Here is a 23341-nt window from a genome sequence, read left to right on the forward strand (position 1 = left end):
TCAATTTTTTAAATGGAATGCTTGCAGTAAATGCAAAAACGTTTGCTATGGACAGGAGACCAGCTAAATGTGACTGATGACATCAAATCAGCCACAAAATAAGTTGGAACACAAAAAAGACCCCAATAATAAGAAAAAAGGCAGCAAAGGGGTTGATTGCCCAATGACCTAGTAATCTGAATTAAAGTACAGTTTCTTAACTGACCCTGATCTCCCCCTATACAGTTGGTCAGCTTTCCCTACAACAGCTTCCAATTTACTTACACGATGGCTGCTCTGTGCTCCCATCCCCTTTTATAGTGAGGGGACTTATTTATCGCACTGTACATTATGTGCTGTACATTTAAAAAAATCTCAGTTCTTTCCCTGAATTCATGGCTGAAACTTGAAAACTGCCATTACACTGAGTCCAATGTGACTGGCTCAGCTTCTGGCAGGGGCACTCTCACTGCCCAGTAACCAAGAGACAACAAAGCAGTTTCAAGACAGTCTAGGATGAAAACCAGAAGAATCATTAAAAAAAAACAACAGGATACTGAATCTCATGGGGACTGACTTGAATCCTTTTCTCAGACAATGCCAGTAAATTTAAACTCACCACCCTGAGTCTTGTCACATGCACAATGACAGCACATCTGTTCTGTATTTTAGGGCACAGTGGTCCGATTGAAAGGACATTGGAGAAATAGAGAGTTGGTGGAAAGACCTGAGGACTCACACTGAACTAAAAAAAAAACATCAGTGGAATACAGTGTTAAAATTAGTGTCCTTTTAACATTGAAGGAGAACTATGAGGCGAGTGAAAATCACTCATCCTCATAGTTAGAGCCGACGTGTGACATTGAAACTGTCACACATCGGCTCTACTGAATGGGAAGTGAGCGAACACATACCGTCGCTCGCTCACTCACTGATCATCTCCCTCCAGTGTCAGTCACTGCTCCCCGCAAGGATTACCCCCCTCCCCTCTCCGATCCTCCAGCACTGACTGGAGGAACGGACGGGGAGGGGGCGGGCACAGTTGGCTCCAGATAGACAGATATCTCTGTCAATCAGCCAGCGGTGTGGATCTCAACAGTATATTGTCGGGATCTGTCCCAGCTGCGGCGCTCTCGGTATATAGCGGGCAATATATACTGAGCTTTGGGTTGCGGGAGGATGTTAGTATATGTCCTCTCATGACCCTAAAGAGAACTATGGGATAAAAAGGTTACCCCATAGTTCTCTGTTAAGTACTCGGGTCTACAGCACTTAATAAATACTCCACCTCAATGTGTGGCACTTGACAATTATGTGCCCAGTAAGCTGTTGGGTGGAAGTGGTTGTATTCCACAACATGTACAAAAATGGAGCACTCGAAAACACTTGTGGCTGATAGCTTAGATCACTCCACAGAATGGCTGCTTTATTCTGGTTCCTGGGAGACACTGGCATAAGGTGAAATCTGATAGGTGTTAAAAGCATGTTGTGCCCTTGTATTTAGACATCACAAGCCTTTAGTGCAATGATCAAAATGTGAATGGCATCTTGGAATTTTACCTAAACTAATGGACATATTCCAATGCAGAGCAATGATCTATGTGCAAAGTACAGCAATTTAGCAATGACTCACTTTACTGAAGTCAAAGCAGTACAAGACAATCTTTGGTTACTTTGGGGAATACATTTTGTACTCGTATTGTTTTACTAAATAAACCCATAAATTCACCTTTTAATGGTACGTTTATCCTACCTTTGCAGTATCCTAGTTATTATTACTAGTGCTATTACAGTACATTTGGGGGACAGGGGTATAATAGACATTCATTTGTGAATAATGAACCAACACATTTCTAAACAACATTGACAAAATAAAGTCTCCAGCTTCAAAGAACTATACAGCTAGCAGTGAATACATGTCACATCATACTGACCTCTTTATTTTTGTTTCCATACTTTCTAATTAGCATTGAATGATGACAGCTCTGCATTTAGAGCACAATGGGCTCCACTGGTGATTTCTTTCCTCAACTGTTCCTAGTTATGTGACCGAAATTCTGCTATGGCAACAAACCACAGACATACCATACAACTGGAGTCTACATAAGGGACAAAACTGAATAACATTTCCAGCAAAGACTGACTTTTTTCACTATGCTCTGGAGAAAAGATCTGCTCTAATCAAACAACTATATCAATAAAAAGTTCTCTGTCAAACAATTCTAAAACAAATGGAAAATGACTCACGTTAGACAGGATCATGGCTCATTTGTAAAATATATAATACCATGTGTCTGAATTACTGCAGTTTTTCCTTTATTGTATTTCAAAGAAAAACATACAACCTGAACATAATAAATGGAATTTTATCCAAAAAAGGAGGTAAACATATGATATCCTAAGTGTGTCTAGGGAAGTAAATTTACCTTAGGTTAAGTTGGATGTAGCTTGTTAAATCTCTGTTGGTTTTGACAGCATGATTTTATAACTGAACCTGCATACCATGGTTTCAGTGGCGCAAAATATTAGGCAAAAAAAGATAATAGTTAAGCTGATAAAGCTGGAGTCTCACCTAGCCTAATCTCCTATCTTATTAGTTTCTCATTCCTATGTTCTCTGTATACTCAAACCATAAGAGACTTCCTATTGACTGTGGGTGGTTTGATTCAGAACATATTTTTTCCTCCATGTTTAGGGTTAAATGTGGGTGATATAAGTAGTCCAGATTGGTGTTGGTTGCCCATATATTTCCAGGGACAAGAGGAATGAATGTCTCTATATGTGCCAAAGCAGTCCTCAAATTAATGCACATCCCATAAAAATTATATAGATAAGCACCTGTCTTCTGACTTTAAAATAAGCAGCAACCCACATACAGACTGAAATTACAACAGAGAAGACCTAGAATGTCTTGGTTCTATAGATAGAGTGCATCTGTATGGGTATTACCTAAAGAGTATCTATAATAGCTGTATTACATTTATTTTAAAGGCAAAGTTATAGTGGTGTTTTGCCTCAATGTGCAAGTATACAATATGAAAAAATATGCAGTAGACGTCTGCTATACATGCACATTTCCCATGTTTTATCCCTTCAAAGACCCTGCAAGTACAAAAAATAATGTAGATCTGCCAGAAATGCACTCTAAGCTAAGGTCTTAAGTCCTGTTGTGGGCTGACAACACACAGCATGATGGTGGAATGAGTGTCAGCCCTGCCCACTCGTTTCTTGCTAAATTACTTTACCAGTTCCACTCTCAGATCTTTTATTAATCAAAACCCTTGCCTCAACCCCTAATAATAACCCCTAAACCCTTACCTTAACCTAACTCCGAACCCTAAAACTGAGCCCTAAACCCTGACCTTAGCTCTCAACTCTAATAATAACTCTTAAACCCTGATCATTACCTTAACTCCTAACCATAATACTAACCCCCCAAAAATGCGAGGGGGGAGGGGCCGTGGTAAATTCTATGAAATATTAAATGAAATCGGATGTATTAAAAAAAATAAATAAAACACAAGTACAGGTGGATCTCCTCTGCAGAGTTTAAAAATAAAAAGAACAATGGTTTAATATCACTTGAACTCCTAACCATAATACTAACCCCTACACATTTACCTTAACCCTTACTTGAGTTCCTAATAATTTTGTAGTCCAAGATATGAACCAGGAGAAAACACAGGGGCAGCACAATAAAATGCTTCAAATGGTATGTTAAACAGACCAAAAGGGAGCAGAAAGACACCAGACTGGATACCAAAGGGGGATTTCCAAAGTGTTATTACTCTAACAAGTGATCAGTTAAATCAGCCAAACCATTTTCTTGGACTGGCTGTTGACCACTATGCATACAGCCATTACAGGAACATGCCAATGTCCTATTGTACATGTCATTTTGGTAAATATCCTCTGATGACAAAGATGGAAAACTTAATTTCAGGGAAATTGTTATTTCACATGCAAATGTATCTGAAAATGTTTAAAAAGTGAATATGAGCAATCCAAATTGAGCATAAAAAACATGCTATAACAATCAGTATATCCAGATATATAAATAGCTGTAATTACATCCAAATCTTGACTTGTTTTCTGGAATCTGAGACTGGAAACTTCCCCATCTACCTTCCAAGCACTCTGATAGAAAACCACTGAGACTACCCATCACATTTCATAGGAAGTAGGTGGAAAGGAGGGAGATAAGCTGAGCTTTTGCAGGGAGATCCATGATTTTCAAATAAATTCAGCTGCCGGTATCTCTGGAAGCAACTCCTGTGTAACCTTTTTATCATATTCACAGTATGAATTGTACAGGTTTGTGATTCACTTTAAGCAAATATCATCTTAAAATGAAGTGAAGACACTTAGGCCTGGTTCACACTGAGCATTTTGTAGTGCTTTTTCTGCCTTAAAAAAAACGACCCTGTTCATATCTGAGCACAACCTGTTCCAGCTTGTTGCTGGGAAAAGTACTTTTTTTTTGCATATTACATATCGTTTTGGCCCCATAGACTCAATAGGAAATGCTTAAATATATGCGAGTTTGCCCATTACCATCAATGAGCTACAATCTGCTCACATAAAATGCGTAACTTGATTTATGCACGTAAAAAGAGCAAGAACGTGCATCAAAATGCGCAAAAACGCTGTCGCCTAGGTGTGAACCCAGCCTTACACTGTCCATGGTGCTGATGCATGCCATGGACAAGCAGGTTTTGCATACAAGTCTATGGGAATGTAACCTCACTTGAAGCAGGTCAAACACAGGTCAAAAGGAGGTCAACTGCAGGTCAAATGCAAATTAATTCTAAATTCATACTGATATTAAACTGATGCCTTTGGCACAAGCCCAAAGCCTGTCTAGACAAGCCATCAGAATGGGGGTTACATTTCGAAAATTTCCAGCAGGTCCAATTATGCACATTTATCTCCCCACAAAATTCTAAAATGATATTTACGCAGGTGAAGTTTTTCTTTAAATTCTTTCAGTTAGAAGAATCTGTTTACAACGGATCATTTGCTGGCCAATGTCAATTTATTCCGCAAAAGGATTTCACAACTTTCTGCTGAGCGTAAGAAACATGCAGTGACTTACAGTCAGGAACTCTACTATAAATACCTCACTGGGTACTCTAAACGTCAAGTTTTACTAGAGTTAAACTAATGTATGGTATTCCTGTAAAATAATCATCCAAGAAATGTTTCCCCCTAGGAAAACAGCATGTTACCATATGTTTCAACCCCAAACATATGAAGACCAGAGTATAAGCAATAATAAACTAGACAAAACACTTATCAGCGTTTTAATTACTGGAATCCAATTGGCAACAAGTTTACCCTGCATGTTTAAAATCCTAGCCCTCCTTTAATTGTGATAAATTGCTGGAGAGTCAGAGTCCGTACACTGCAGACTACACAATTGTTCCCAGTGCCTTTTATAGCTGGCGCAGCTAAAATTAATAAAACATGCTTATCCCTAGAAAATTGCAAAGAAAACACTTATCATTCATGTGAACAAAATATGATTACACACACTTTGTCATTCTGATCTTTCTTGGATTAACTTCTTCTGTACTCACCAAAAGGTTCTATCCCCATGCTGTGATGTGTAGTTCCACGTGAACAAAGGCCCCCAAATGCCTAAAGCTGAGCATGTTCAAGTGTACCTTATAGGGGTGATGGTAAATGATATTGGCCCAGCTATTGTGTGCCAGCTTGTCAAACAATAGCTGGACACTTAACAGCTCTGGGACCTTTTCCATCTGATAAAATTGTTTTTATATGACAAAGCACTAGGCAAAATTGTGAGAGTTTAAATCTAAAAGACTACTATTACCTTTAAAATACCACAATTGCAAGCCACAACATTTGCTGGAGGATTTTTAAGTTCACCTTTTGTTCCTTAAAGTCTAACTCTGGCAAAACGAAAACCGCTCCCACCCTCCTCTAAATTTCATATGTATGCCGTCACTGCCTCTGTGACGTGGACACTTCCTATTTGTGGTGGCGACACTTTCAGTAGAAAAGGTCCTCTCACATCGTTTCACAGGCAAAAGAACTATACAAGGTCCGAAGAGGTATCGGCCCCTGAAGAGATAACTAATGGGGAAAAGTGTCCGAACCCCCAGGGCAGCAAAGAAGCTTTGCACATAAAGGTAACTGTGATTTTGAAGTGATTCCACCATGGGGTGGGCTAGGAACTTTCACAGTTCAGCTTCAGACTTGCAGCTGAGCTGTTACTTGTAGTTCTTCAAGTATATACATACCTCTTACCCCCTGGTTCTGCAGGCATGTAGAGCTGTGCTGGTGTTTGTAGTCCTCCAGGCATGTGCTCTGAACCTGGCTCACTCTTGCACCTGTCTGCAAGCTTTAGGCGTCAGCCGACCTCTCCTGCTGTTTCTTATGCAGCTTCTCGGCCAATCAGTGCATTCTGCTGGTGGCCAATCCTGTGGTTCCTCCCTCTTACTGTCCCTATTTAAACTCAGGGCAGCGAACGGCACGCGGCCCGAGCAACGGTTTCCCAAGCCAGATGCCGAGTCCCCCATTTGTGATTTACCCTGTATTCCTGGAAGTTTTCCTGTGTACTGAACCTTTGGCTTGTCCTTGGAAATCCCTGTCTACTGTCTGCCCTGTGCTTCGCTTTTGTCCTTGGAAATCCCTGTCTACTGGCTGCCCTGTACTTCACTTTGTCCCTGGAAGTCTTTAGCCTGTCCCTAACCTTTGATTTGTACCCTGTACCTATTAGGTGCGTTGGGTGGACCTGGGGGTTGTGACCTGGGGTCAGCACGCAGCCAAGCCCATCTCCCGCATCAGGAGCTCTGGTGAATACCGTCTGGCTCTTAGATTCCACATCCTGGTGGACCCGATGCCACCTAATCAGCATTGCAGCACCCTGCCTTGTATTAGAACTTCCAGCTTAAGCTGACTTCCACTGCCTCATTCACATACCTGCTCTGCTCCCTGCTTGTACTCCAGCTCTGGGAGTCGTCACCCTACACTGCTTGGACCCTTTTCTCTAAGTGTCCCTGCCAGTGTAGTGGAAAGGGTCCACATACCTGACTCCTCCAGTTTATACCTGTGAGTCCCAATCCATGACAGGAACATGTGCTTGCAAACAACACTGAAGAGTAAAGTAAGTCATGCACAATGCACTATTAAAATTTCATGTTGCCTCGAGTTGGGTTGCAAATGCTAATAATTTTAATTAACCTGTAGCTGAGACAGCTACATTCACACTGCTATAAAGGACAAGCATGTTTATTCCTTCCTTGCAACAGCAGTGCAAGTGCAGAAATCCAGAGTGATAAATGAAGAAAATAAATGAAGAAAAAAAAATCTTTCACTGGTCTGATGCCAGTAAACTGATACCTAGTTGGGCATAATAGGTAAGTGTCCTTCACATATGTGACTTTCTTTGGCTTTGCTTTATATAATGAGTCTGTACAGCCAGCGCTGTACTGACTGTAATAATAATAAATGTACATCAGAGAATCACACACTGTCCTGAAGGAAGGCAGCAATCCAGCAGAACTAACCTAATTTTGTAATGGATGATCTAATCTTACTCCTATTAAATTGCGTTGTTGGTGCTCTTGTTACTGGGGTAACACGCACTTGTGGAATCTACGCGCCAAAGTTGTTGCTAATGAAATACTTTGCATGGATCGTGGGACATTGTAGGCTTTATTTTCCTGCTCCTGGCTTTGAATGGTAGCTACAAAGAGCTGGCACAGAGACCTTGTGAATACTAATGAAAGGACAACAGGCAGCCCGGTGTTCCCACGCTGAGCCAATGACAGGGAGCTGAGAGGAACAAGGCTGATCTTCGACTGGGATGAAAACAAGCTGAAGAGCTGACAAACTGTAGCACTTCATGGAAATAAATGGATCTGCAATGTTGCTGAATGTATTACTCCTTGCAGTGATTAGCACTGGTAAATAGGTTAGAACATATGCATCAATTTTATAACAAAAGACTTTTAACAGGATCCATTCACTTTCTATACACAATTATATGTGAATTAAAATAAAATGAAGTTGACTTCTGAAAATTACATCAAAGGAAACGTTAGGTATTTGCTGAAGTCAAGCATTCAGACTTTACGTGGCATTCATACAGGATTACACATGATAGGTGATTGGCTGCTTTTCTATGTTCCAGTCTACATAAATCAGGCTGACATAATGAACTGTTATTGTGAATGCACAGCCACCATTGTGAGCACTACAGCTGTGTCTTAAATGAAGCAGCTCGTTGATAACATTCAAGCAATTTCATATTATAATCAGCATTCAGTTTACTTACCAACAGAGATATTTGTCCTTCTTTAACAATATTCAAGATGCTCTTGATTTTTTTCATGTCTTCTCCTTCGGAGTAGCTCCAGTTCACATTGCCGTTTATGCCATCTAGTTGTGTGTCTGGTGCTGGCAGGTGGAATGGCCGAAGCTGGCAGTTAGGCATGCTTTTTTCAATCTTCTGTGCATGGGAATCAGACAGAGCCCTATTGAGGAAGCCCTTGTTATAGCAATCAGGTTCGTGGACTGAGCCGCACTGAATGCTAGACTGGGAATGCTCTAATCCCCCAGATGAATGCCTGCTTGGATAGAGGACAGCGGGCTGAGCTGAGTTTTTAACAGGAGACAATACACAGTACTGAGTGGCAATGGGTGGCAGGTTCTCCAGGTCCCCCTTGGGACCAGTTTTTCCTTTAGATATTGGGTTTATGCTGGAAGTCCTTTTTTCCGAGGCTACCTTGGTAAACAAAGTCATAGGCTGGCTGGATTTGATGTATGGCACATCTAAAATCTCATCCATATCAAGGTCATAGTGTTCAAGTTCACCAAGCAAAACACTCGGCTCAATGCTCTTACATTTAAAGCCACTGTCTTCTTCGGGACCTCCATCTTTTCCAGTAGTTTTGCCAGATTCTCCATTCTTTTCATTTTCTTCCTTTTCCTCTTTTTGATCATCACTTTCATTTAGTTTTGGACTCTCTGGCTGATGCTTCAAGGGGGAGACCCTCTTAACAGGCCGGAACTTACTGTAGATATCTGCAATTCCGGTTGGCTTTTGTGTGTTTCCGATGAGAGCAGACACTCCACAGTTCCAGTTAGCGCTGGGAACTAGAAAGTCACCAGAAAAGACATTTGTTAGTTAATGGGATACAACATTTGTGATTTTTGGCTTATGTTAACTGCTCCTATTTGCTTAGACTGACTTAAACTTAGAACTGAAGGCAAAATGTGTTTTTTTTTTTTAGATTTAGATAGAGTAAGGGAGGGTTATAACTGCTGTCAGATACTTTTCACTTAGTAATATGAATGTTCACTGAACTTAGTAAATAAGATACCGTTGAGTAAATAAGATGCAAGTTGTGTTCAATTTAATCAGCCAATCATAAGCTAGCAAAAATCTGATTTTTTAATTTTCATCACACATGATAGGACATACAAAGTGACCACAGGTTCACCTTATTTACTTTCATTCACTTTGCTAGATGAAACACCTCTATTTATTTAATTTCTTATTCTTAAATTGACCCTAGTGACTTAAAGAATGTAAGCCACAGGGTCAGCCAGGCAATTAGCATTTTGATGAGTGGTCAACAATGGTCACCTCTATGTTTCTCTCATGACATGTTTGCTTTGAGGAGTTCTGGCAAGAAAATACAACTCAATGCTACATAGTAATATACTCAATAATTAACTTTTCAGTTTAGGAACCAAATACATTTTATACACTCAATAAACAAGATGTTACTCTCCTTTGTTTATTAATAAAGAAGCATGACTAATTACAAAATGTTTTCAATATAAAAAAAGGGGGTACCAAGGACCAAATACCATTCTGACATGTGTACATGGGATGGTATCACCATAGCTAAAGGTTGGAACATAGGGAGGCCCTTTGCTATATAGACAGCAGTCCATATTCGCATCAGCATCAGGCTATTGCTTTCACAGGGGTTCCCCAAACAATATGTCACTTTATCAAACAACATCCTGGCACTGATCGTTATCAGGTGGTTTGGACCCTCCAGTTAGTGTCCAGTAAGAGATCTGGAAGAAGAAGGGGAGAGTGTTTCTAGTGGGGTGTAAATTGATGCTGCTACTCTTTGTCTTAGTAAACATGTTTATCTCACCTTACGCAAGACAAGTAAAATATAACTCCACTGCCACCAAAAAAAAGGAAACAAAGTAAGCATAAAATAAAAGTCTCTTCCTCACCTCCCTCTCACCAATATAATACAAGTTAAAAAGAATACATTTGGACCTTATTATCTTACTAATCCTGTGCTTGGTGTCCTCTTTTTTTTCAAAATTGCTCATTCATTTTCTTACTCTTCCGCTTTAAGATATAGAATAAATGAATCACATACAGATTCCTTATAGTATTGAAGCAAATGATTCTGCAATATCCTTGCACTCTTTGTTCCACAATCTAGATAATGTACTTATAAGTAGCACTGGAAAGAGATCAGAAACCCCAAAGGCCATTATCTGTTTTGGGTAGAATTCTTTAAAAAGATGGTTTACAAACGTTTGGCTATGACATTTTTGACAATGTCTCAAAATATGTTATAGGCACAAGTGTGAAAGGCAGAACATTGTATACTGCACTTGCAAGTCAAAGTACTTGCGTTGTTTATAATAAGTAAAGCCAAATATTGCTGAGCATGTGCTTTTCAAACTAGATGCTCTACGGCTCATGCTTGCTGGACAAGTTTTAGTCTTAAAAGAAATATATGAAAATACGCTCTACCCTTTTAAGGAGTTCTGGAATCGAAATCCAAAACATTGCTTAGCTACATTATGGTGACTCATTCATTGGCTTAGAAAACAAAAAAACATTAGACACAATCAGTAAACATGGCTTTTAATTCTTCTTTGTTTATGTACAGACTTTATAATGATAATTTAATATAAATACTGATACATTTCCAGCAGCAGATATTTATTTAGTAATAGGGTTTACATCTGGAAGTATGAAAATAACTGGCTGGAAGCACAATGGACTAAGAAGTTTAAAATAATTTTTGCTTTCTAGATATCCAACATACAGTACAACATAGTGCTTTAATCCATAATGCATTTTATGGTACATTTGCAATCATTACTTAAAAGGAGAACTATGGGGTCAGTGCTTTTCCCCATAGTTCTCCTCAGGGTCACGGGAGGACATAAACTAGCATCCTCCTGTGACCCAAAGCTCAGTATACCCTGTCTCCAGACTCAATAATTTCTGAGTCACTGACCTAGGACAAGTATGCGGCAAGAAAAGTTAGAACTCCTGGTTCTCATACTTGTTTTAGGTCAAAAACTAAAAGTACTCAAGCATTAGGATTAGAACAGCAACCAGACATCTATCGTTTTAACCAAAAGGATAACAGTGAAAGACTACATATTTCTTCAGTACACGTTTCCTTTACTAGATAAGTGTGATTTTAGCAGACATATTTTACTGCTACTCCTACAGGGGTTTGGTCATAATTTATACCTACCTGTAACCCTGCGCTCCAGGGCTCTCCATTACAGTACCTCTAGAATGCATGCCTGTATAGCCAGGGGTATGACCCATCCTATGCATCTGCCTCATGCCAACCATAGCCTGTAGCTATGGTTGGTCATACGAGTAAGTGCGAGCATACACACATTGCTATGCACGTGTTAGCTTGCATGGACACACACATCTCTGATGCTGGCTGTGCTAACTGACTTGGAGGGTATTTAAATACCTTTCTTTCCGGAGACTGACCCTGTGTTTGATCACCAGCTACCCCACAGCTAAAGCACTATAGTACTTACCTTTTAGTTGCCTGTCTGTTGCCAACCTGGATTGATCTGACCACTCCCCCACCTGCCTTGACCCCTTCTTGGACCTGACTACTCTCTCACCTGCTGCCTGCCTCGACCCCCGTCTGGACCTGACAACTGTCTTGTATGCAGCTGTGCAAACAGTCTCCACACTGTAGCCTTAGAGCTACTATCCTGGGGGCTGCAAAGTGGTGCCAGTTTGCATCAAAGAGATCACTGGCCCATCTCCACCAATAAGAGCACTGGTGAAGGTCAACTGTCACTTAGACTCCACATCCCAGATGAGCCTGCGTCACCTGCCCGGAGGCACCACAACACCCTCACAATGTCACTTGCCTTGTTTTATTCAGCCTTTAACCCAATCTCTTTAAAATTGTACCATCTATACATGCATACCTGTACTCTATAAAAATAAATGAAGCCCATGGTGTGCACTCAAAGCTACCTGTGGCATAAATTATAGGCACTGGATTCTAAACTGACTTCTCGTGTATTGTAATACATGTAATAATTCCTTGCATTTGCTTGGCTAAATCATCCTCTATAATTTTTATCGCACCAGTAATTCAAAAAACCAAGTCCCTGCAGGTGAGTTTCCATCTCAGTCACCGTTCACCATCCTACAACAGCCACTGTGGCAGTCTTATTCTCACTCCTGGGTGTCCGTTATTATTATTATTAGAATACAGCACGGGGCTCTGCTTCTCTTCCCAATGGCCATTGCAAGAGAGAAGGAGCAGAATGAGGAATTCCAGCAAGATACACAATATTCCTTGCCACAATATTCCCCTATGAATGGAAAGAGCCAATGGGTGATTCAGCCCCTCAGAATCCACTATAAAGCTGAAAAAAGCAGTTTCTTGTGGCCACTAGGCTAGCCAGCACTATGTGACTCATCTGAGCTAAAAAGATTTGTCTACGTCACATATATCTGTGAAGAGTAAGGGGATATGTTTATATGCTTAGAAATAATACCACACTACATGACTACCACTTTAATCATCTTATGAAGATTAGCCATCATTTAAGATCAGCACATAACAAGTGTAACAAATGTAGTGAGTATTCAGTATGATTTTGTCATTTGGTTCACAACTTTAACTCTAACAATTCTACATTTCAGTAGAGGATCAAAGTCAACTCACTACCACAAACCACATAGGTCATTAGGTTAGTAAAAACCATGGGTTCTAATTAGGGGAACAATTTAGATTACTCAAACAATTTTAAACAATACTTTCTTTATCATGCTGCCAATACTTTTTTTTTATCATGCTGCTGTTTGTTTTATTTTCTCCTCAAGATCAGGATTGTAGTTCATAAAACAGAAAAGGTAGGGTAAGCAGGGCAGGGGCAAAGGGAAAACATTTACAAATAGTTCATATATGTTATTTTTGTCTTGCCTAACCAAAGAGCCTGCAGCCTCTTTCCCCCCTGCACTCCGGCAGTCGGAGGCCTGCTGATGTCATCACATTTAATGCAGGATTCATAGCCCAGACACAAGGAAGACAAGGGACTGGACCAATGGAATCCTACCTGGCTCAGAAGTAAGACAAATGAAGAATTTTCTTTTACTTTTTCTTCGGTTGCAACAGTCTTTATTTGATTTTAAAAAGGTATATTTAACAGCATATCAAATACTAACATGAAAGCACAAAAAGTATAAACTTCAAGAGGATATGCAATAATTAGTAATAAATAATAAACTATCTCCGTATAGTGTCTCCTACCCATATAGCATAAGTATCGAAGTTACATATTAGCTGGTAAATATAATTACCACTTTATGATCCTTTACAAACAATTTGGTTGGTGGTGTTATAATATTTAAATTGATATTACAGTCAAAATGTTTTAAGCTATTTCAAATGTTGATTACATCACTTACAATGGATGCTGCTTCTTGGTGTCTAAAGTTGTAGTTTTCTGCAAAATCAGCTGGCCCTCTGAACACTGGCCATGAAATCCTGTTTTAGGGTGGCTACTTTCCCTTGCAGGTTCCTATGGAGCCACTCTCGTGTGTGTTAATAAGCTGAGTGTGTCTCCACAAACACAGGCACAAGGAAAGCCACTTTCCTTCCCCTTGATCTTCACTCCTCCTTCCTTCTCTCTTCTCCATGCTAGTAGATGGATAACTGCTGGAGATTGATCCCTTGTGAACTTGTACTGGACAAGAAGTTCAGGGAAAACGAGCTGGAGAGTTGGATGCAGCTGTTCTGGAGCAAGATGACTGTAAACACTTGGGTGAAAATGTATGGAAATACTTTGCTGAGCAATGTATATTTATTGGATCTGGATTAATTAATGAAAAAAAAGATTGAGCGTTTAATACTACTTTAAGTGTGTATAGATTTATAGACTTTTCATGGTAATTTAGTAGACAGTTTAGATGCTATAATCATCATTTGTTAATTAATTACACTATAACACTTATATTGCTTTATGTATATAAGTTAATGTAATTTTTACATACACAATGGTTGAGTGGGGTAATGCCATGAAATGATATTGTTGAACCTACACCCAGAGTTACTGCTGAATATATATTTAAATACAGCCTAATGTTACATTCTATTTTAGATAAAACATTTTCAGACCACACTTGCTATTTTTGCTAGCTGGTGTGCACCTGCCTCTTGGCTCATTATAAGACTATTTTTGGAATGAGAACATTATACAGAAATTATGTAATTCTTCACCATGTAAATGTTTGGTTCACTGACATTCAGTAAACCCTCTAAAGCACTGCATTTGTTAACCACATATGAATTAATCTGCACATACTGTAGATCGCTGAGTAAATAAACAATATCCTAATTGTAATGGTGCTGTAACTGCACAAGAACATTCAGCAAACCGGAACATACATCTCCCAGTCTACTTCCTATGCCTTTGCCTGCAAATTATCCTTTAACTTTCTGCTTGTAATCTGTTGCATAAAAGGCAAGGCAACCACTATTGAAGAGACCCTGTTACCAACTTAAAGAATTGCAGGTAAAGGCACAGAAAGGTCAAGTATTTTAAATGCCTACTTGCAGAATTTGTCTTTACAATTTTGTATTAACTTGCAATCCACCTCAAATGTTGCTAGTAAATCTGATTAGTCAATTTCCTAGCACAACCTCCTCCCTGCTGCCATGTCATAGCCCTTTCCACTTCTAGAAGTGTGAAATTACTCTCTGTGCTGACCCAGAATCTCCACCCCTACCATTACCTCTCTACATAACCTATTTTGTAGCAGCGGGGGGAGGAGTGAAGGGGAATACTACACAGCATGGGTAGGCAAACTCCAGTCCTCCAGCTGAGGTGCATCTACAAATTCCATTAGGCATTGCAAAACTCTGACAGCCATAAGAAATGACTCCCAGAGGCAGATGCATGATGGGATTAGTAGTTTCACTGCAGCTGCAGGGCTGGCGTTTACCTAGGGTCACTTAAGTGACAGATCTGAGTCTGCTGGGCTGCTGACATCACAACCTAGATGGCAGCGCCCAGCAGCAGTCTCCGGGCTTTTTGATGTCTACACAAGGAAGGCTTTTACAGGTAAATAACATGTAGAAAATATGTTAAATACACACATTATCTTATTGGAATACTTTGGTTGCAATCAGGGAGATATAGCCAGCCCTCCCATACTGGGCCTGGGCCCCTATAAGAGCAGCAGTGGGGCCTGGCAGACGTTGCCCACTTAGCTTCCCCCAACAAGAACTCCTTGTGATGCATGTGGAGCTTGTCAAGTACAGGCAGGCTGTACAGACCTCATCATTACTAATAGGGTCCCTGGTTGTAATGAATGATCTGGCCAATGGGTCTGTTTAAAAATAACATTATTGAATGGCAAGGGTTGTGTGTGCCATAATTAAAATTAGGCACTATGCCTTTTTTTTTTACTCTCCCTTTCTTTCTTTTTAATCACCTGTTTCGTCTCTCGTCCCATCTCTAACCCATTTCCCCTTGACCCTGTGACCAAAGTATTTAAAATTTAGTGGTAAGCTTTTATTTCCAACTTTAGCAACTTCAAGCATAATGTATGGACAACATTCAATGACAATCTAGCAGTGCAATAGCGAAGACAGACAGTACCATATCAGATAGATAGATAGATAGATAGATAGATAGATAGAGTAGATAAAGATAGATAGATAGATCATTTTGGTTTTTATGACTTCAGGTAACCCAGGAGACAATGATGTTGCCATAGACTGAGACACAAATAATCTGTACGGATCCTTAAATGAGACTGCTTAAATCAAACAAAAGACAGATACACTATTTTGGCCAGGTTCCAGACTGGCTTACATTTTTATTACCATTACAATAAAAATGATCTTTATACAATCATTCTATATTTGGGAATGCAACTCCATTAAAACAATCAGTCTCAAGTTAAAATGCGGTAGACTATAAATGATAACTGTTAAGCCTGCAATTCTATGACTTCAGGACAACTGAAAACACAATAAGCCTGCTACCCGGCACAGACACATCATTGTGCACATGCTCTATAAGATTCTGGGTTGAAGGGCTGCACTTTTATGTTAGTTCTATTTACATGTGAAATTTTTTCCACGTGATACAGGGAAATGAATCCCATATGCTCGCCAGCTGTTTCGCTCTGACAGGAACCATTAAAGGCAGTGCATGGAAATGAATTCTGTCTAAGCCTTATGAAAACACTTCTTTCTGCACAATGGTCTGGCCAGCAGGGAAGAGTCGGCTACACTTTCAGCTTCTTGTCAATCTTGCAGACACAGATCCGCTGTTTTGGCTTATAACCTGAAGATGAACTTAACTACCCCAACTTTTTCTGCGCTACTGTTTATTTACTCCAGTGTTTGTTTAGAAGGCTGAGATCTATCCAACCTACCGGACAGTATGATTTCTTCATCACAATTTGTCTCATAGTAAATTAAAGAGAACTTGTTTCTTTATTTGTGATCCTGTTCCTGATTCTTTCATCTAAGTCTAATGTGTTTCCTACATGTTACATTTGCTAAAATAATGTAATTTCAATTTAGACCACATCTAAATTAAAAAAATAAATATTTAGCATCTAGAACAACCTCAGATAGCTTGTTAAAGTGCAGTTCGGTGTATAAACCTCTTCCACATACCCAGTCTCAGTACACTTGATGTTGACAGTACAAGCCCTGAAATTTAATTTACACATAACCTTACCCTAACCTCTAACATTAAAGGGGAATAGGTCTTAAGCAATACATTTAACATTCACCAAACATTCAATAGTAGTGAATTGTATACTCTGTATTATAACATTACCTAGGCAGATTCACTTGCAATGAATGTTTTGTAAATGTTACAATAAGGACTCACCTACACCTGTGAATGTAATTTTCTTTTAACATCAGGCTTTTACCATTGTCTCTCACACTGTCATTAGTGGCTTCCAACAAATCTGCACAAGGAGAGTTTTCAAATGGTGCCCACTTCAGCAGTTGTCATTGGGATGTTTTCCAAATGCAAGAATACTTAATTCTATAGACAGTGAAGGTAGATAGTGTCACTGTCAGCCCAGGCACTTTCCTGCCTTTTAAGCCGGTAAGTGGTAATACCTGCATTGGTTACCCCACTGCATGCAGTCATATTATAATTAATGGGACTGGAGGTACCTGAGAACACCAGTGTGTGACTTGACTCTTCAATTGGAAAACATCTTTTGCAGATCATCTTTTGATAAATGATCTCAGAATAAGAAAGAATCTTCCAGGTTAGATTTATATGGCAGATTTCTATTGCTTTCCCATGATAAAGGTGGCCATACACTTTACAACCATCGCAAGACCTTAGTCTTGCAATGGTTGTAAAGTAGGGCTGTGGAAATTAAAGATTAATTTCTCGATTAATCTATAAACTTTTTTATCGATTCAAATTATTTTGATCGCTAATGAAAACACTCACCTCTCCGCCGGCTTCCAGGAGTCCTGTCGGCGATCTGGTGACGTTACGGACATCGACACGATTAATCGAACACAGCCCTATTGTAAAGTAATTAAAAAAACGTACGATCTGCCCATCTTGGACAGGCAGATCGTACTTGTGATCATCGCAAGCCCGCCCCCCTGAGGCCCGTTCGGCATTTGTCTACCGAGCATGCCACAAGCCGGTTTTCGAACATGCTCCTTAGACAAAAGACGTGCGACCGTACAGTAAAAACGGTTGCACGCCTTCCATACACTGCACGATTCTCGTACGATCGCGGGATTTCCCGCGATTCTCGTACGAGAATCGTGCAGTGTATGGACACCTTTAGACTGGTGTGACCTGTGTCTAATTGTGCAACACCTGTGCAACTGGAAAATACAAGCATACACATTTATGCCAGGATCATTCTAATTAATAATCACTCAGAGGCTGTATCTTCTTAAAACCACATTATGTCAATGGGTACTGGTCGAGGCATCCTTTATTGTTCTCAATTTTAATATATACAGTATATGTGCGTAATTTTTTTCTCTCTTGATGAAGAATGTAATATCAAGCAGAAAATAAATTTTTAATGTTCATTTTATCTTGTGTGCCTGCTCGGCACTGACTTGTTAATTTTGTTAACATTGTCTTTATAACTAGAGTTGAAATACTCATATTAATATAATCTCCTATCATAAACACACTTCCTTCTGTTTAAGACTGAAATTATAAGTGCTCAGACGATCAGTGACATTGTTTACTTATATTACGTGTCAAGTTAAGCCGCTGTCTCTTGCGGTGTAATAGATCTGCCTGACTTAAGTAAATGATATTTAATCCGGTACGGCACATGCAAGGTATCCATTGATCATTTCAAAACAGATTTTCACAGACAGGATTTATTCAGCCTGTTGTATGTGTTAACTGCTGAAAAGTGTAACTAAATAGCAACCCAAAATAGTCTGCATCATTTCTAATATAAAAAAAGTATATATATATATATATTATATATAATGAAGAAAATTAAAGTAGATAAAATGAAGTCTGGTATTTGCCATAAATTTATTAAATTTAAGCAAGTAGCTGCCATAAAGGCAGAAGACATAAGTCTATTTTTGGCTCAAGGAGTGAAGACTCCATGCTCTTGAACTTGTGCTGCCCATTTTCAAGTTTTCTCAGGTTTATATAAAATTATCCATGTCCTTGTTTTATAAACAGGAGATTTAACCAAGTTTATAAAGAGTTTCTAACATCTAGACCAGAGCACACAAAAAAAAATTTGATTGAGGTGATCTACAACTGGCATTCTGATCAATGGACCTTTAGAACAGTGTATAAATGGACTTATAGAACAGTGTATAACAACAGGACAATGAGGGTGGGGCTGGGGACGTAAAAAGTGCACCAGCATAAATGTTTCTTTTAAATGTCACCTTTACATCTTCATTTGACATCAACCATCTTTCCACACCACCTCAACCACTTTTAGTAAAATAATTTCCTCCCATCCATAAACATCTTTATATAATGTTCCAGGTGCCCAGTGTTGTGTACAAGTATACTAATAGAACAGTACTGCGTTTCTTATTACCGTGCTCTGCGTTCTTTAGTACCGTGCTCTGCATTCTTTAATCCCACACTCTGCGTTTTTTAATACCGTGCTCTGCGTTCTTTAATACCGTGCTCTGCGTTCTTTAATACCGTGCTCTGCGTTCTTTAATACCGTGCTCTGCGTTCTTTACCACCGTGCTCTGCGTTCTTTACCACCGTGCTCTGCGTTCTTTAATACCGTGCTCTGTGTTCTTTACCACCGTGCTCTGCGTTCTTTACCACAGTGCTCTGCGTTCTTTAGTACAGTGCTCTGCGTTCTTTAGTACAGTGCTCTGCGTTCTTTACCACCGTGCTCTGCGCTCTTTATTAACGTGCTCTGCGTTCTTTAATAAAGTGCTCTGCGTTCTTTAGTACCATGCTCTGCGTTCTTTAGTACCGTGCGCTGCGTTCTTTAATACCGTGCTCTGCATTCTTTAGTACCATGCTCTGCATTCTTTATTATTGTGCTCTGCATTCTTTAATACCGTGCTCTGCGTTCTCTACTACCGTGTGCTGCGTTCTTTACTCTGTGTGATCTCACCTATGAAAACCCTTTCTCTATGTCATCTGCACCATGTGTATAGTTCCATGTAAAGCGATCAGCGGGGGCCGAAGCTAGGAGGGGCATCTCTGTGCATGAAGAGAGCAGCACTTTATGAGGCTATTTCAAGCCTTCCTTCTGCCCGCAGCATTCAGAAAGGCCCAGCTGAGTTACAGAGAAGGCTTGAATGAACCTCCGTGGTGGATCAGTGGCTTTAGACCCGCTTCTGTGCTCACAACTTTTGGTGCAGCGGCGCTACTACTGATCCACCATGGAGGTGAGGCTTAAAATCACTTCATTCAAGTCTCTCCTCTATGACAGATTAGATGGGGCAATGCTGGGAAAAGAGAAGTGAGCCCAGAAGCGGCTCTTTAATTAACAAAGCAGCACTGGAGAATTAGGCGATTTGAAGCTTCACCTCTGCGGTGGATCAGGAGGGGCACCGCCGTGAGAAAAGGAGAGCCCAGAAATGTGGTGTGGGGGTGTGTGGAAGCAGATCTTCTCCCGGGAAGGGGGGGGGGAGCAACTCTGAGTCTTTGCCCCAGGTGACGGAATGTCTAGCTTCGCCACTGCCGTCACCGTCCCTCCCTCCACCCCTCAGCTCTCCTTTTACCCACTTCCAGTCCCACATTGCGTAGCGTGGGGGGGCCCGAGGGGTGCTGTGGAGGCCCAGTGAGATTCGGTCTCGGTGCCCCCCCCCCCACATCTGAGGTGGCATGGCTCTTTCCACACAGACCTCACAGCAGCTGACTCAGTCTGCCTGTATACAGCCCTGCCCTGCTTATCCTTCACATCTGCTCCATGATACCCTCTGCATCTGCCCCTACTTAGACCGTTTGCATCTGCCCCTGCTGAGACCCTCCAGCCGAGACATCAGGCCGGCACGTGGAGCAGAGCGGCAGCACAGAGCATGTAGCAAATTCATATACTATTCTTCTACCAATTCCCCTGCAATTCACTTTTTAGTGAATAGACCAGCTATTTTAAAAATAGTGAGAAGAAATAATTTCTGCAACACAAGAATTTATATGTGAGTGGGCCTTATGGATGAGTGGGGATTGTGGGTGGATGAGGCCTGTATATGGACAGAGCAAAAGGGGCCCCATAATCTCGTATTGCCTGGGGGCCCCTTGTGTTGTCAGTCCGCTCCTGATTTTGCCTATGCCTTTTCTTTACCTATACTTTGAGAGCTGCCATCACAGGATCAAGCCAGTGTAAATATTGCATTGTTTATATCCTACTTGTCTCTGTTTGCACTGGAACTGTAGACAATGAATACCAACAAGGAAGCCACCTGCCCACTAACGTATATATGATTCCCGACACCCAGTTGTGGAAGTTGATGCACATGTCAAAGTACCTTTGATGCATTCCTGGTCTGGAGACATATTTTGTCTACACTGTTGCTAAACTAATGCAAGGGCTTCCTGCTCCTAGCAGTCTGTGATCTCTAATGATTGCATTAGTGCATTGCAACATAGATTAAAAAAAACATGTATGGTTTCTTGAAATTAACACATTAGATCAAAAGGGTATTTGGAGCAGATGCATCCCTGGTTTTTACCTCTAAGCGTACAGAGCAGATGCAGACAAGCTAAATTAATTAGAGCAATATTTACACTGGTTTGATGACAACTCTCACAGCAAAGGGAAAGAACATTTAGAAGAAATAGGTTTTATTTGTATGGAATCACTGTATACATTAAAAGAGTAAATTTAATATAGGCATCATTTACAAACTGTATTATGTATCTACTGTACTAGGGGACCACAGTCTGACTTGGACAAGCAGATTCTTTAATAAAGGAGACACAACTTTAGCTAGGCCATTTGAAGCAAGCTGAAACACAATGAAAAACAATGCATCACTCCAGTAACTGAATGTCCTGTTATCAGAAGAGCAGAATGATATTAATGTATACACAAGCTGTAGCTTTTCTCAAAAGCTGTCAGGGCAGATAATATATGATGGGATTACATGTGTCTCATGGCTTAATGGACAGATTGGGATAAGAAGAATTAGTATCAAGCTCATTCCAAATATTTGCAAAAGATAATGGGCTGTTTGTTTGTAGAGAAGCTCTCCAGCACATATTTATTACTAATTCATACATGGCTCACAATTCCAGTGTTTACAAGTCAGAGATGTCTCATTACGCTTTAATCTTTGTAGATTAACTGAGATGTCTCTAAATAAAAATTAAGTTTTCTGCTTGCGGGGTTTAGAAATGGAAATTTGAACAATCCTTTTAAATAGCATAGATCAGTGGTGGAGATAGAGAGTTCACATAAGCCTATGCGCCTGTTGCTGGATGGAGCCTGAACACTGGTTACATTGTTGCTGTTCTTGGGGAAGCAGCATGTTTGTAGCCTTTTTTAAGGATCTTCAGGATTAAATTTTTGTGACGTGTATTGTCAGGTCATCATTGTTTACAGGACCATATTATAATTTAATCCACCACAGGCCTGTCATAATCAAACCATACAACTGTTATCTCTATTTATTGGCCCTATTATATTATACCCTCAGATTTTTTTTTTTTTTTACTTTACAGCATAGTGGCCTAGTGGTTAGCGCTTCTGCCCTGTAGCACTGGGGGTACCTGGTTTGAATCTCAGCCAGGTCACAATCTACAAAGAGTTTGCATGTTCTCCCTTGCGTGGGTTTCCTCCAGGTACTCCAATTTCTTCCAACACTCCAAAGACGTGCTGGTAGGTTAATTGGCTCCTGTTTAAATCGGCCCTGTATGCATGTGAGATTGGGACCTTAGATTGTAAGCTCCTTGAGGATATATATATACATAATGTTCAGAAAAAGAACATTTTCACCGTCTCTATTTGTCTTCTGGCCATTATTAGTATTCGCCTAATTTCATGATAATTACAGAAGATATTCTAGGAAAACCACTCACTTTACTATAGAATATTCCTTAGAATGACAGGATTTAATGACATAGTAATGGATGAATGTGTTTCAGTCAGTTTGTGCTTGCAAAGATTAGGTTGGATGTAGTTGCATTCTACCCGTAACTTGTTTGCACATATCACAGGGATATTCACAAAAGGGTGAAGAGTTTGGAGAAGCAGGAGAAGTGAACAGTCTAGGACAAGATAGCTGATTTGGAAAGTGAGTTGAATTGGAGAATTTTTCCAAAGCATCTATTTTGGCCTAGATTGTTCACTTCTCCGGCCTTCTCCAAACTCTTCACCCTTTTGTGAATAACCCTTTCGGAGTATTTAAAGCAAGCATATACAAGCAATGCTGCAACCTGTAGATGATTTGATTTAAAATATTGTTTAATGTAAAAGCTCATTTCTGTTCCTAGTCAAGTTGCCAAGTTACATGTTATACCTACCATAGCAGTATATGTGAAAATGTATCCTTCAATCACTCACTAGAAACAACTGTATATCCTATTAAATTTGGGTTCTTAACATGAAGCAGAATTTGATTATATGTCACACATGTTCTTTGTAATTCAAAAT

The 23341-nt window shown here is 40.0% G+C and overlaps 1 protein-coding gene across 2 annotated transcripts in view; it reads right to left on the reverse strand.

Moving 5' to 3' along the window:
• The window catches only part of SNCAIP (synuclein alpha interacting protein), a 95943-nt gene that overhangs the window by 55223 nt on the left and 17379 nt on the right, over positions 1-23341 (reverse strand). For both annotated transcript variants that reach the window (XM_018571225.1, XM_018571217.1), the window contains exon 3: positions 8285-9105. In XM_018571225.1, coding sequence (XP_018426727.1) covers positions 8285-9105 — 821 coding nt within the window. The remainder of the gene's footprint in view (positions 1-8284; positions 9106-23341) is intronic.

This window comes from Nanorana parkeri, unplaced genomic scaffold (assembly GCF_000935625.1).
Source record: "Nanorana parkeri isolate BGI_ZX_2015 unplaced genomic scaffold, ASM93562v1 scaffold40, whole genome shotgun sequence".
Classification (NCBI taxonomy): domain Eukaryota; kingdom Metazoa; phylum Chordata; class Amphibia; order Anura; family Dicroglossidae; genus Nanorana; species Nanorana parkeri.